This window comes from Grammomys surdaster, unplaced genomic scaffold, assembly GCF_004785775.1.
Source record: "Grammomys surdaster isolate TR1022 unplaced genomic scaffold, NIH_TR_1.0 169, whole genome shotgun sequence".
NCBI classification, from domain to species: Eukaryota; Metazoa; Chordata; class Mammalia; order Rodentia; family Muridae; genus Grammomys; species Grammomys surdaster.
The window spans coordinates 16,971,234-16,987,785 of record NW_021604617.1 but is presented as its reverse complement, the minus strand read 5'-3'; the positions used below and the strand labels follow the sequence as shown (position 1 = coordinate 16,987,785).

Sequence of the window (16,552 nt, the reverse complement as noted above, 5' to 3'; positions counted from 1 at the left end):
AGAACAGCTCACACACTATGATACCTAGAGAGCTTAATGGAGGCAAACAAAAGGACAAACCCAGGATCTTGACAAACAGCAACCTAGAAGTTGTAAATCGGAAGAGGTACCTGACAGGTTTTCAGAGGGGGAAACAGATTCTGATGCTCCAGATTAGAGCGGAGACTTCAAGAGAAGGGAAATAGAGAGTAATTAATACTGTATATACACCAAACAAGCTAAACGGGTTGGCGGAGGAGCCTGGAAACTGGACTGGGCAAATCTAGCTGAAGATTGTTCTTTATTTAGAAAGATCTATTGGAACACAACCACTCCTATTCATTTACCTTTGTCTGTGGCTGCTTTCATGCTGGAAGGGTGGGGTTGGGTATTTCCAAGGGATGCTGTGACTGAATCACTCAGCATCCAAGTCTCTACAAACAAAAAGCTTGCTGGTCTCTGCTCTACACGGTCAAGATCACAGCCCCCTATTGTCTCCTGTATTTGCTTAAGATAGTATTAATGTAATGCAGGGTGCAAGCTCAAACATCTGCTGAACTGATGAGTGAGACTATTTTTTCTTAAAAATTTTAAGCCGTTTATGTCCTTATTACTACTTGCTTTGTGGTTGTTTCTGATTGCTTGGTTGATTGTTTGGTTCACTGATTTTTGGTTTTCGAGAGAAAGTTTCTCTTGTGTAGCCCTGACTGTTCTGGAACTGGCTCTGTAGACGAGGCTGGCCTCAAATTCAGAGATCCATCTGCCTCTGCCTCCAGAGTTCTGAGATTAAAGATGTACACTGTATTGCCTGGCTGAGAGTATTATATTTGAAAACCATCAATGATCTTCAAGAAAGCAATTCATGAAGAATGTTTCGACTCTCAAGTAGTCATAGTAGAAGCCTTGCATTTAGAGATGGGGTGACAAGAGACAGTGAGAAAGGACATGGATATTCTGAACTAAAGATGAGTGAGTCCAGGAAGTGCCCACTAGACTGTTTTTTTTTTCTTTTTTTTTCCTCTCTTCTTTCTTTCTTTCTTTCTTTCTTTCTTTCTTTCTTTCTTTCTTTCCTTCCTTCCTTCCTTCCTTCCTTCCTTCCTTTTTTTCTTCCTTCCTTCCTTTCTTTCTTTCTTTCTTTCTTTCTTTCTTTCTCTTTCTCTCTCTTTCTTCCTTTCTTTCTTTCTTTCTTTCTTTCTTTCTTTCTTTCTTTCTCTTTCTTTCTTTTTCTTGGCTTACCTATTTAATGCATATGGGTATTTTGCCTGCATGAATATATGTGTAGCACATACATGACTGGACCCATGGAAGTTAGAAGAGAGCATTAACTCTACTGGATCTGGAGTTAAGGATAATTGTGAGCTACTGTGTGTGTGCTGGGAACTGAACTGAACTCAGACCCTCCACAAGAACAATCAGAGCTCTTAATTGCTGAGCCACCTCTCCAGTCCTTGATGATTTCACACTTGAATTATAAAGCAATCATGGAAGAGTTGGGCCTTGCGGACAATGGGAAGATATGAGAGACTCCCTGGAGACACCTCCAAGGGAGAGAGGAAGGACTAGGAGACTCACTAGGTGGGACGGGGCTCCACCTGAAGCTGAAAGGTACCAGTGAGGACGCTCAAGGACAGAGGATGCAGTCTGTATAAGAGATGTGTGTTCATTTTGGCCATACAGCTAGGTTTCTGTATACAAAGTGGGCCTGTGAGCCATAGACCTGTTTTTTATCCTTAAATTTGAGTTCAGAAAATTGCCAAGAAAGGCCTGGAGAGATGGTGCAGTGGTTAGAGCACTGACCTCTCTTTCAGAGGCTGCGCTCCCAACATAATGGCTCACAGCCATCTATGATTCCATTCTTAGGGGATTCCATGCCTTATTCTGGGCTCTGTGGGTACCAGGCATCCGCATGGTGCACAGACATATATACAGGCAGAACATCCATACACATAAAATTACAATTTCTTTTTAATCGCAAAAGAGACCTCAGACTCCCTAAGAACTTCAAGCTGAAATCAGTATTCCGTCAATTTTCTGTGCACTATGCTGATTTTCTGGTCCAGAGAAAACAATAGCTGGCTGTTCCAAACTCCATCTTCTTGTAATTGTTGCCTGCCATGAAAATACACAGGCCTGACGATTCTTGGGCACAGGGGAGGGGGGGCGGGCAGAGCAGTGTTCTTAAGATTATTAGTTGAATGAAGAATGTGTTCAGTTCCTAGTGTAGAGTTTGCTATACATGGAAAGGTAAAAAGCCAAAGTTGGATGGGCTTGAAGACACAAGAGTATGGACGACACCAGTATTTATGTCGTCTGCAAGTGTTTCCTCTCACAGGGAACAACAAGAATAATTTTTTGGGGAGAAGCAAGAAGGATCAAACCGAGGATAGCAACAGCCCTCTTAGTCCAAACTCTGCTTGTCCCCTGACTTTGATTGGTAAAGAGGTCTCAGAGCCCCTAGTGCATCTTTTCCTCGTTGCCAAAAGTAAAATAAGACTTTGCTGGTAGGGTAGCGGTGCTTAAGCAAATAGCTCCCTCCCGGGCTCTGCGGGTGTTAGCACAGAGACTAGAAGGGGACCCTTTTGAGAACTAGTTGAATTGAATGTAATGGCCATGAATACCAAGTGGGCCCTTAGCGCTTGCCTGGCACCCTTGGCTTTCCTAGACAGCAGCACTACTTCAGTTCTCACGGACCAGGATGGAAAGAAAGATGGGAAGTTGGGGGGAAGGGGCAAACCCCTACCCTCCCACCCCTCCAGGCCTCACTCCACCCCCCAAAAAAAACCTAAACTAAGCTTCTCACTGAATGGCATCAAGTCACCTGTAAAGAATTAAAGTCCCCCCCCCTTTTTTTTTCAGAAAAATCTCACAATCAAATGCTGAACAGGACTTGTATTTGGCTCTGTATGAAGATACAGTAAGGACCCCTTTGGTCTTTCTGGACCTGTGGTTTTAGTCAGCACTTCTTTTCTTTGTTTAAACATTTAAAATGCACCTGAGAAACCACTTTGTACCCTCATTTAATAAAGAAGGGATCTGCTTATTTATTTATTCATCTATCTGTTTTTGCAATACTGGAGATTACACACCACACAGCGTGCATGCCAGGCAAGTTTCCTAACCCTGAGCTACGTCTTCGGTCTCATCTTTGTTCTTGAGACATGAGGGAATCACTGAATTCATCAGGAATGCCTTGAAGCTGTGAGTAGAAAGGATCACAGGCCCGTGCCCTAAAGTCTGGCAAGGAGAGTTCTTTAGAGAAAAATAATTATACCAAAATATATTTTACTTAATCTTTCAAATCCTCTGAGTAATGTGGTTTTGGTGGCCATCAAAATCATATGTATACACTATTGTGAATAAATTTAACTATGATTCTCCCCCAGAGAGCCTGAGCCCACCCTAGGGTATGTCTAACAGTCCCTTTTTCAAACGTCTCTCTTCTCTCTCCCCGTCTTTTCTTCTCTTTTCTCTTCTGCCTTCTCTCTGATTCCCTCTCCACTCCCCACCCTTCTGCCTTCCCTCTCTTCCTCTCTCCTCCCTCCCTCTGCCCTCCCTCCTTCTCTCTTCTCTCCCTCTCTCTTCACCCCTCAACATCTTCCTACCCCTTCCCTCTCTTCCCATCCCTCCCTCCTCTGTCCCTCCTCTATGCCTTTGTGTAAATCTATATCAAAATCTCTCTTTTCATAAAACAACCTCAACTTTGCTTCATATCGACTCGCCTAGAAATTCTTTCCACCAGTGTGAGGCTCAGGCTGCCCCTGAGCTCCTCAGACAAAAAGCAGTGCTAAACTCTGTCTCCAGCTCCTCTGACAGAAAGACACCCCCCACACACACACATACATACACATTTAGCATCTCTGGAATTGAGATGCATTTTTAATTGATGGTGAATACTTATTATAATTTGTCATTTTTTTCTGTTGCAGCAGTAAGATTTTATATATATATATATATATATATATATATATATATATATATATATTCAATAAAATAAAACATTTCACAAATTCCCATGCCTACTGAACTCCATCCACACTAACACAAACAATTAGAAGGGCTTTCTAGCCACATCCCCCTGCCCATCTCTGCCTGTTCCCACAGGTTTTGACTTCCTCCCACCAAAATCAAAGTTTCAAAGAATAATTCCTGCCCCTCCAGGGCGTTTGCCAGACCCTTGTGATGTTCTATGAGGTGAAAAATTCCAGCACTGCCAACGTTTGTCTTTTCACTCCTCTTTCCCACAAGGGTACAGGAATCTTCCCAAATAGCACACAAGAGATGATGTTTTTTCCAGGCTGAATTTAAAAGTGTGAAAATTCAGTTGTCTCCTCTAAAGAAAGCCAGAAACTACAGATATACTCAAGGCTGGAGAGATGGCTCAGTGGTTAAATCCAATTTGAAGTGGGATGACCATTTTTAATCTGGATCTTTTGAGGTGGGAAGATGCACCTTTAGTCTGGGCCACACCTTCTGCTGTAAGCCATTGTAAAGGACAAAGGAAGCCGGCCTTTGCCTGCTTGACCTCACTCTCACTGGCAAGCCCATTCTGGTGTATACAGTGGAGACAGCCAGCATTACAGCCAGCCTTGTAGACTGAATATAACTACTGGATTCTTGGGTCTTCTATTGGTAGACAGCCATTAGATTAGCTGGACCACAGCCTGTAAGCCATTCTAATAAAGAGAGAGAAGCTCTCTTCTCTCTTTCTCCCTCTTTTTCCCCTCACCACACACACACACACACATATATATACATATATATATATATGTATATATATACAAATCACATACATATGTATAGATATATAGACATATATCACATGCATATATTCATATATTCTATAAGCTCTGTTCCTCTAGCGAACCCTGACTAATACAGTTCCCCACAGGCTCACGTATTTGATTACTTGGTCGCCAGCTGGTGGCACTGTTTGGAAAGGTTGTGAACCTTTGTGAGGTGGGAGCCTTGCTGGAGGAGGGGCATTACTAGGGGGTGGAGATTGAACGTTTATAGTTTTGCCCCACTGCCTGTTCATTCTCTTTGCTTGGTGCTTACGTTTGAAGATGTGCCCCCTGCTCCTGCCTCCATGCCTGCTGCCTCCTGCTTCCTGCTTCCTGTTTCCTGCACCCCCCCCACAATAGACTCTCACCCCTCTGCCACCACAACGAAAATAAACCCTTCTATAAATTGCTTATTTACAGAATTTCCCCACAGCAACAGAGAAATAACGAATACAGGCCTACAGTATTTTTGTAAAGTATGAATGGTCTGAGACTAAGACGCTTTAGGACCATTGTGCTAGATAAACAGTGCTTCTAAAGGCACCATCTTCTCTCTACTTATTTGCTAAATTCATCCTCTCTCACACACGTCAGCAATTCTGCCCACCTCTCACACACCCGTCAGTTCGCTTCCCCACAGAATCTTAACACACACCAACACCTCTTCTGCTGTTTGACACGGGGTCTTGCCTGTGATGGCCTCATATTTGCCGTAGCTCTGCCTTGGCTTCTGGAGAGACGGGGTCAAAGGCAGGCAGCTTTTGTATTTCTGTATTTTTTCCTCGTGTTTTTTTTCCATCTTAAGCCAAATATGAACTCTGATGAAGCTCCTCCTTGCTTCCCTGCTTCTGCTTAATGCTAGCTCATCCTTGATTCTATTTTACCTACTAAATATAAAATGTTTCCCAAACCCATATCTCCACCACACCCCCCCAACAAACTCCTTTACCCACACTCCCCATTCTCCATATCTCAGTTGGTGGAAGTCCTTCCTGCGGCTCAGGCCCCAATCCTGGAATCCGCTTGAAGTCCTCTGATTCTCTCACATCTCCTGAGTAGCTTATCTTTCATCACATTGTCTCAGCCAATCAGATCACTTCCTCATGTCTCCTGCCTTCATGCTCAGCAGCAATCTCCACAGTACTGTCTTTTTACTTTTATTTGTTAATTATATATTATATATAATATATAACATAATGAATAGATAGATGATAGATAGATGATAGATAGATAGATAGATAGATAGATAGATAGATAGATAGATAGATTATGAATGCTCTCCGTGTCAGAAGAGGACATCAGATCACATTATAGATTGCTGTGAGCCACCATGTGGTTGCTGGGAATGGAACTCACGACCTCTGGGGAAGAGCAAGCAGCCAGGGCTCTTAACCGCTGAGCCACCACATGTGGCTCTGACTGGACTGTCGATGCAGCAGGCAGGGTAGTCCTTTAAAAGCATATGTCTATTCCTGCTGTTCTTTTACTCACAAATTCCAATGGATCTCTGCTTCGTTCAGAAAAAAAAAAAAAAAAAAGTTGGTACCTTCCCAAAAACCCAGCGGATCTTACACCTTTTAGCTCCTTGTTGATTTGTTCTCTCATTAATCTTTTTAATTTCAGCACGTATCCCTCTTCCACTCACTCCCTCACCCTCGCCACTCCCACCGGTCCTGTCAGTACCTTGCACATGCTCAGCTGAGCACGCTAACTGACAGACCTCTGTGCTCACCCTGAAAATGTCATCTACACACAGACCCAGAGATCTCTCTTCTCTTTAAGGGTTTGCTCCAGGTTGCCCTCAAGGTGTCTCCCCTTCCACCAAGCAAGTGCAAACCACTGTCAACCTCCATCATGTTTGCTACACACATTTTCTTTAGTTTTGGAGGGTATTTATCACAGATTGTACTTCACAGATGTATCACAGATGTGCTTCTATCAACTCCTGTTTAGGTCACTCCAGAAAGATAGCGATTTCTTATCTAGTTTGTTTACTGATAAGACCAATGGCCAAGTGATAACATTTGAAAGAGACACGACAGGCATTAATTCGATAGCTATTTGCTACAGGGATTAAAACCTGGAAGACTTCTAAGATTGTAGTTATTATGTTGAGCCCAAAGAATCTTCCATGTCTGCCCAACAGCTTCTACCAGTTAAAGGAAATCTGAAATTCTAAACCATGATTATGCATTTCTTTTGACAAGAATTACTTTCTAGGGGCGGGTTGTAAAGATGGCTCAATGGGTCAGAATGCCTGCTCCGTGAGCATGTGGGTCTGAGGAGCCCAGATCCCAGCACCTACATAAAAACAAAACAAAACAAAGAACCTGGGTGTAGCTGCACCATCAACTCTAGTGCTGTGGGGAACAGGGATGGGAGGATCAACAGCTTCCCAGGCACCTTCCAGACTTAGTGGGACACTGTACCGCAAAGAGAGAAGGCAGAGGGTAATAGAACAGGATACTTAACATTCTCCTCTGACCTCTGTACACGGGTGAATGAACATGCACACCTGTGCACACATGTGCATACATACCACACACACATACAATCACACAAGAAGGAATTGCTTTCTAGATGTCCTGCATGTGCCAAGCCTTGACCTTAGGCAGTCAGACACACCTTTCCAGTTCTGGTGCGGGAAGATCCTGCTTCCGGACACGGTTCTGGATTGAGGCGAGGGCTTCTGGTGAATACTGGGAAGCATTGCTCTCCATGTATTTTAAAACATACTCATCTGTATCGAGGATGACGAATCGATGGCCGAACACTGAGGAGAGAGGAGTATCACACTCAATTCAGTTTTGTTTCTCTCATGCACTCAGGAGCAAAATAATGCCAACCCTGTAGCAGTAAGTCCACAGATCAACATTTGTGACCTAGACTAGTGAATTGTTTTGTTTTGGTTTTTGGAGACAAGGTCTCTCTCTCTACAAAGCCCTGGCTGTCCTAGAAGCCACTATATAGACTAAGTTGACCTTGAATGCAGGGATCCACCTCCCTCCCAAGTTCTTAGATTAAAAGGGTGTGCCACCACATCTGGCCAGACTAGTGAAGTTTGAGCATCTGTATACATTAATATGGAATGGTTTCCTCAAGTCCTATCTAACGAATGAAGCCAATATAAACAACAATGTAGTATCCACAAGTACAGTCAACTTATAGTGTAATTGACAAGCAAGGATAGTAAGAAATGGTAGCATAAATAGAGTCATATTAGTATCGTCTTAGTCACAACACAGTCAAATTCCTCTTATAAGGCTTAAGAATGCAGTGAGTCACAGCTATGAAGGATCCATTTTCCAGCGCAACAGGAAACTCTGAACTATGGTTAGGCTTACCCTCAATCACGGCACCGATGAAGAAGTCACTTGGTCCATAGTAGATGGGGTTGTCAACTGGAGAGAATGATTTTACAACTTTAGTCCTGCCCAGGAATTTGCCCCCGATGATCCCAGAATTTCGAACAGGTGGCTCAAAGATGCTGATCATATCCGTGGCGAGAAAGTAAGAGAAGACAAACCGACGGTCTTTGTCTTCTGGGATAGGGGATTCCTAGGAAGATGAAGGAAAGAGAATAGCAAGGTTCATGGTCTTTCTAGGAGCGTCCAAATGAAACCAAGCTGGATTCATATAAACATGGCATGTATGGAGGGTCCAGGCTGGCACAGACAGGCTTCATTTCAGGAAGGCCTCGAAAGGGAACCCGTCCTAACTGAACTCCAGTTGAATGCTGTCTTGTGGAAGTGTAGACCCAGTGTTAGTAGATCTTCTAGTTTTGGAGAAGAAGAACTCTTGGGGTTTCTATGTGAGAACCGCTGGCTTTAACATGGTGACTTGAGAGTCCAAAGACAGAAAGGGAGGAAGTGCTTTGGCAGTTTACAAAAGGATGCATCTCCATCCATGAAAGGATGCAGCAAATCACAAGAGCAAACACTGGGAAGAAAGCAGGCTGAGCATGGCTCCAGCCACACAACTCCCCAGCAGTGGGAGAAGGCTCACCCAAAAGGTGAGCCCAGCAACCTGACAAGCTCACAGCCTTCAAAAGGCTCAAACATAGCATAGAGGAGGTCCCATCTCAGAGGGCAGTGGCTGGGAACAATTCTGAGAATCTGTGGTAGCGCATGCTTTTAAGTCTAGCACTCCAGAGACAGAGGCAGGTGAATCTCTGAGTTCGAGGCCAGTCTAGTCTACAGTGCTAGTTTTGAAACAGCCAGGGCAATAAAAAGAAACTCTGTTTTAAAACCAAACCAAAACAACAAAAAGATAATAACTGAGCTGTCTGTGGGCCTGAGAACAGGGAACAGATACAAGCACAGGGCATACATGGGTCAGCTTGCCACAGTTCCAGTGAGAGAGACAGCTCCAAAGAGCAGTTGTGGAGAGCCGGAGGGGTGGTTGTTAACAAACTGAAAAAGTGAAGGTGGTAAGAGGCTCAACTGAGGCACAAAAGTGTGCAGGGAAAAATAGCCCCACCCCCATAGGTCTCATTAACTGTGAAAGTCTTTGTAGCCTTGAGTCTCAGGTCAGGGAATGGATCAACATCCGGGGTCACTGCTGGAGAGTCCCAGAGCTCTGACATGTCAGTGAGTTGTATGTACATCCAAAGCTGGATCCCTTCCACAGAGTGACTGTATTCATTTTCTGTTGCTGTGATAAAACACCGTAAACAAGGCAGCTTATAGAAGGGTTTGTTTGGGGCCCAAGGTTCTACAGCATTAGAGTCCATGATGACAGAGCAGAAGGAGGCGGACAGATGGGGCAGCAGCTGCTGGGGGCTCACATCTCTATCCACAAGCAGGAGGAAGATATCTAAGTGGGATTGGCCAGTTGCTTTTGAAAGCCAAAGCCCCATCCCCACCCTGCTGTGACACACTTCCTCCCAGGAAAATTGAACCTCCTAAGCCTCCCACAAAAGCACCAATAACGGGGGACCAAGTATTCGGATGCTCATTACGTGCTGGGTACATCTCATTCAAACCACCACAGTGATCTATGCTTAGGGATCTGGGAAGTATGGGACAGGTCTTCTGCCAGTCCAGGGCTCAGAGCTATGCAGTAGGTGCCTTCTCTACTCCTAAGGGGCTTAGGACCCACCTACAGCTACCGTATTAACTACCCTGGGCTTACACTCGATTCCTTCTCCCTTATACTGCTCTGCCTAGAAACTCCTGAGCATGGGGTTTGTAGGTGCTGTTTATAAGATTAAGACAATTCCTTTACTCTCCATTTCTTAAGAGATTTGTTTTTAAAATGTGATAGATTGGCTTTTTTAAAAAACAAGTGTTTTGGGAACCTTTTTTTTTTTTTTTAGCTTTATCCTCAAAATAAAATGGTTTGAGGGGAAGGGGTTATTTTTTATTCTCTGTTGAAATCCTCGATCTTGCTCTTTTATCTCTTCAAATATGATGAACTCATCTTTTTAAGCTTGAGTTTGAGTTTGAACTTACATTTCTTTTTACGCTTCATGCTTTAAAATAGTTTGCTGTCTGTCAAAGGCAGCGTGTAAAGAGCTAGAGTATTGGAGACTCGGTAGTTAAGAGCACTGGCTGTCCTTCCAGAAGACCTGGGTTTAATTTCCAGTACCCACAGAGTGACTCACAACCTGTGGTGGTTTCAATGTGCTTGGCCCTGGCCTAGAAAAGTGGTGTATTAGAAGGTGTGACCTTGTTAAAGGAAGTGTGTCACTGTAGGGGTGGGCTTTGAGGACCTTTGCTTAAGCTCCGCCCAGGGAAGAAGGGAGAGTCTACTCCTGACTGCCTTGGAATCAAGATGTAGAACTCTCAGTTCTTTCTTCAGCCCCATGTCTGCCTGGATGCTGCCATGCTTCCTGCCATGAGGATAATGGACTGAACTTCTGAAAATATAAGCCAGTCCCAATCAAATGTTTGCCTTTATAAGTTGCTTTGGTCATGGTTTCTTTTCACAGCAACGGAAACCCTTAGACACAACCTTTACAACTACCTGCTACTCCACTTGTAGGATCTGACATCTATCTTCTGGCCTCCTGGGTATGACACACACACATGGTAGATTGTGGTGGTCCCTGCAAGCCTTCTGGACAGGAGGAAAATGGTACACAAAGAGGCAAAAATAAAACTCTGTTCAGCCCAACTCAGATACCAGGACCAGGCCAAAACATCAAGAGCCTGATGCCAATTCCTTTATTTTAGCCAAGTTTTCTGATAAGCATTAACTCAGTTCCATGAGTATACCAAATGTTAAGATATGTTGGCATTGAAGTTCTTTACAAAGTACATGTGGCTTTGACCATAACGTTGGTTCTATTGACTCAGAAGCAATTCTCAAGATAACGGTCTAGGGAGAATGGCAGGTAAACATAATAGTCTGTGAGAAGTCTGGATTTGGCTTGGCTCTAAGGTAACAGAGAAGTCACTTAGGCTGTTTTAAAGTACAAGGATGAGTTTTACAGCCTAGAAGCCGTGCTCTAGGTTTTAGAGGGAAAGAGTCTGGAAGAAGCAAAGCCTAATTTCTGGAGGAATAAGTGGAGCCTGGATCAATAGGTTGCAAACTACATTCCCAACATTCCCAGAGGAAGACAGGTAAGGCAACTTTTTGATCTCTACAGTACATGAACATACACACAGGCAAAAACACTTATACACATAAAGTAATTTTTAAAAATTTCAAAAGGCAGTGTCTATTAAACTAGTATACTTCAACTGTTTATACTTAATATACAAGGTATCCAATGTAGTTATCACAGCAAGTTCTAAAAACCGGCAAGGCAGTTTCTACTCTTCAGGAAATAGACTCTGGAAAGGTCCGCCAACACACAAATGACTCTAGTATGTCATACACATGTGCAGGTGCTTAACAGAAGCACTCACCAGTGCCGCCAGGTAGCGGAGCACCTTGTTGTCGTTCACCAGCATTTTCACGACATCCTTTCTCGGAGCTTTGGGAATGAGAGCAAAACAATTCTGAGCTGAGTCTTCAATCAGTCCATAGCCATTATAAGGAGGCAACTCCTGGAGATAAAATGAGAAGAAAGGCTACTGGCATCTGTGTTTCACTAGGGGTCGCTGTGAGTGTCTTCTTAAAGGTCAGCCAGCTCAGAAACACTCAAAAGGAACTTCCAAGGATCTGCGAATTCATGGCCAACCTGGGTTATGTAATTAGAGCTCATCTCAAAAACAAATGCATAAACATCCTATTCTCAGCAAGTCACAAGACACATTAAAGAACTAGGAAATTGGCACACTTAAAGGAAAAAGAAAATAAGCAGATGTTATCCCTGAAGAAGATCCAAGGGAGGTGTGCTTGACAATGGCTTTAGAACAACAACGGTCTTAAAAATGATCCAAGAGGGCCTGCCTGTGGGGTGATTCATCGAGGTGAAACCACTTGCCACACAAGCCTCTCGACCTGAATTTGAACCCTGGAATCTACAGTGGAAGGAAAGAACCAACTCCCCAAAGCTCTCCCCTGACCTCCACACATGCCACAACACACATTCAAAACATAAAAAGAAATAAAGCATGCCAGTGGAGAGTTCCATATGCAGCAAAGCTGTCCTTCAGAAATGAGGGACAAATTAAGGTATTTCTAAATGAACAAAAACTGGGGGGGTTTAGTTACCTCTGCACCTGACGAGCAAGCAGTGTGCAAAGCGAGAGGACATTAGACCATCCTCTAACCGTTCCATAACACTGAACACACAGAGGTTAATTGAGAGACATTACAAACTAATCCACAAGTAAGTATGATTGTAATGCTGAGTTGCAATGCCATATTTTCTCTTCTATGTAACTTAAGAGAGCTACAGATACAGCTAGGTAGCAGAGGACTTGTCTGTCGTGTGCAACAGCCCAGGTTTGATGGCCAGCATTAAAAACAAGACAGAACAAAAGAAACCCTTCACGATGTGGGAAATGGATTGACTTCAAGGCAGTGGGGAAACCACTTGAATCTACAGAATATACTCTAAGTCAATACCATTGAACTAGATGCTTTAAAGTAGAAGTAGTTAAGATAGGACGCTGTATGGATTTATACATGATTTAAAACTTGGAAAAAGCCAGGCAGTAGTGGTATACACCTTTAATCCCAGCACTCAGGAGGCAGAGGCAGGCAGGTCTCTGAGAGTTCCAGGCCAGCCTGGTCTAGAGATTGATCAGGACAGCCAAGTGTACACAGAGAAACCTTGCTTTGAAAAGAAAATGGGGAAAAAATTAAAACATCTTAAAACTAATTACGAGCTTTGCTATAAAATCAAACATTATTAGCTACCTAGTGACTATCAGAAGGAAGTTCTCTGGTCAATCTCCTGCTTGCTACTTTCCCATTCCGACAAAGAGAAACAATGCCCACAAATGGTATTGTGGCCATTCTGACACCTGTTGCCTAGGCTTTAGAAGCAGAGGTTATATACCAAGCTGTAGTCATGTAGTCACTTGAAAATAGGCTATGGGCATTCTCCATGTTGATATGCATACACTTACTCTATCTTCTACAGGCCTTACAAGTTCCTACTAGTATGGGTAGATGTGTTTTGTCAACCTCATTCTTCATCCTGCATAAAACATGCATTCCTTTACGGTTCTCAAAGCATATTTTGTAGACCAAAGATAAACAATATTCTAAGGAATTAAAATGACAACAGGTAGCACTTCAGAAAGGTCATTCTAACTGGCTTTCCCAAGAACAGTATAGGAAAAATCGCATTTTCATGAGACAAACACTAGGTACTGAAAAATCTCTAAAACTGAGCAGATTATAAAACCTCATTATTGATGCTCTGCTTCTTTGGTTATTGGTAGACTATGGGTTCTTTCCTACAGTTCTGGGCTCTGTATTTCTTTTTCTGTGAGCCTCTGTCATACAGAAGTCATCCATTTTCATGGAGTTCTTCAGTTTCTACATCTTATTCTTACCATATCCGAGATCTCTATCGCATTACCTGTTTTACAGGAGGTGGCTCCTTCTTGCTCACGTCAACTGGTGGTAAATCGGGCATTCCAAACTTGTCTTTGTAGAACTGTCGGGTGAATGGGTCACAGTCATAGATGAAGAAGGTCCTCCCCAGGATGGTGAGTGGCTTCCCCACAATGAAGTCCTTGGCAGTGTACCACTCCAACACCTCTTGATCGGAGATTTCCAGCACACACTGAGGGAAATTCTCTAATAGGACACGGGGTTAGAAGGGTGGAGGAATAAACAGGGCAAGAAAGCTTGACATGGAATGCTGAATACTCTTGAGGGCTGGCTCTGGTTCAGGGTTCAGTACCTACTGATGTGCCATCGGGCTGGGCTTTTCAATCTTCAACAGAATACAAAAATAATATGCCAGACATTTTCCACAAAATCTCTCTTCTACACTCAGCTAGCACTGTCATCACCAACCTCGGAGTTCCACAGAATTAATACCTAGTCATATGAGGCATGTCAGAGAGTTGGTTCCAGCTTGCCACCCCGTCTTCTACCCAACAATTATTAGTGATTTTATGCACACAAAGTGCACTGTTAGCTACCGAGGTTACACAATTAATTGTGTAAAAGCAACTCCTATCTTTGTGGAGAAAATACTCTGTTGAGATAGACCCTAAATAATAATAGCATAGATAATGGTTTGCCGTCCACTCAACGATTACCACTGCTATGAATAGGGCATAGCTTAGTCATATATATGAGGCAGGGGCATAGACAATGAGATGATTACAATAATCCACCCACTCATATAGGGATCACCTTCACATACTGAATGAGTCTTGCATTTGGGAACTAAGTCCAGTTTTACCAGTGGTTTTATTGTTGTTGTTGTTGCTTTGGTTTTTTTTTTTTGAGAACTAAGAGTTGACTTATTTCAGATCAGCATGGTCTTTATAGACATCACCAAAGCCAGTCAACTCTGGTGGGGTACCACATTAGGTAGCTGTAAGCAGAAAGCAGAAATGCATGGACCCAGAAGAGGGCAGGACTCCCTGACTGGTAATTGCTAAGATGGAAAATTAGAAAAAAAAAAAAACAAAAGACAGAATGTCTAGGGTATGATAAATAAATGCTCACTCAACAGCCCTTTCAGTTTTCCAGCAGATCCATTAAAAACATAAAAAAAATGTACATATTAGCTGGATGTGATGGCACACACCTTTAATCCCAGCACTTGAAAGAAAAGGCAGGTGGACCTCTCTCTGTAAATTTGAGGCCAGCCTCATCTACAAATCTAGTTAGAGAACACAGCCAGGGCTGTTACACAGAGAAATCCTATCTTGAACACACCCCCTCTCACAAATTGCACATATTCATTGCACAAAACCATGGGAGGTTTTGATATGATATATATTGTGTAGTCACTAAATCAGGCTATCAACGTGCTGATGTTTTATTTCTCTAAAGTAAAAAGAGTCAAAATCTTTGGTTTTCATTTTTTGTTTTCTTTTGTTTTATCTTGTCCTGCTTGAGACAGGGCTCTCTTATGAAGCACTGCATTTCCTTGAACTTTTAGCCTCAGCTTCCTATGGGCTAGCACAGGCATGACCTGGTGTGGCTGTCCTAGCTTTTTGAAATATACAGTATGTACTTGTCTGTAGCCATGGTGCTGTGTAGTTGCACTAGTCAATTTCTTCCTGTCTCTCCTCTGCACTTGTCTGTCCGTGTGTGTGTGTGTGTGTGTGTGTGTGTGTTGATAACTATTCATTCAGGTCTCGTTTTTATTCTTAACTGGGTCACTTGCTGTTTGTCTGTCTGTCTGTCTGTCTGTCTGTCTGCTTCTTTGGTTTTGTTATTGAAAATTTATCCTTTAGCTCTGCAAGTATTTTGGATACTAATCCCTTGCAGAAGTCTAGCTAGCAAATTTTTTCCATTCTACATGCTGTTTCTTCTCCCTCTCTTTGTTTCCTTTGTGGAACAGAAACCTTTAACTTCATAAAGTCCATTTGTACATTTTGGTTTTGGTTTCCCAGGCTTTGGGGATCTTGTAAACAAACAAACAAACCAAACCAAAACAACAACAAAACCCTGCCCTTTTCAATTTCTTAAGTCATTTCCCCCTGTTTCTTTTCATGTCTGGCATTTGCATCATTAATCTCCTTTGAGTTAATTTTTTTTAACTGGAAAAAGTGAGTAACCATACCATTCCCATCTTAGAGAAAGATGTGTAGCTTCTCCTCATTCAGTATAATGCTAGCTTTATCATATGGGATCTATAGTTCACTGAAGTACAACATACCTTCTAAATCTAATTTGTTTAGTGATTTTATTAAGAAAGGATGTTGAACCTTATACAATGCGTTTCCTGTGAATCCTGAGATGCTCATGTGGTTTTAATGTAGGATGATTTAGGACTTTGGCTTGTTATTGGTCTGTTCATCTTTAAAGATTTTCATATGATAATTCCACCTTGAAAGAGTTGTATTGTTTAGAAGTCTGTCCATTTCTCTTCTCATTTCTCTTATTTTGGCCTATGTGTGTTCATAATGATCTGTTAGTGAGCTTTTAAAAATATTTATTTTCTTTCTGATTATGTGCATATAGGCAGAGGTGTTGGGATCTGGAACTGGAGTTACAGACAATTGTGAGTCACCCTGTGGAGGCACTGAAACCAGGTCCTCTGCAAGATCAGTGTGCACTCTCAGCTGCTAAGTCATCTCTGCAGCCTGTGGCGAACTTTTATATCACTGTAGTATCTACTGTAGCGTCTCCCTCCTCATTGATGATTCCGAGCCTTCTCTTCTTTCTTAGCCCAGCTACAAGACTGCCAATTTTGCTCGTCTTTCTTGAAGAACAAACTGTTTTAATAATTCTTTGTATTCTCTCTCTCTCTCTCC

General features: G+C 42.7%; 1 protein-coding gene across 1 annotated transcript in view; it reads right to left on the bottom strand.

Annotated features, from left to right (window-relative positions):
- Positions 1–16,552, bottom strand: part of Efhc1 (EF-hand domain containing 1) — a 41,945-nt gene that overhangs the window by 6,070 nt on the left and 19,323 nt on the right. Inside the window, exons 6-9 of the mRNA XM_028766654.1 lie at positions 13,687–13,907; positions 11,615–11,755; positions 8,105–8,318; positions 7,386–7,533 (exon numbers count right to left, since the gene is read on the bottom strand). Coding sequence (XP_028622487.1) covers positions 7,386–7,533; positions 8,105–8,318; positions 11,615–11,755; positions 13,687–13,907 — 724 coding nt within the window. The remainder of the gene's footprint in view (positions 1–7,385; positions 7,534–8,104; positions 8,319–11,614; positions 11,756–13,686; positions 13,908–16,552) is intronic.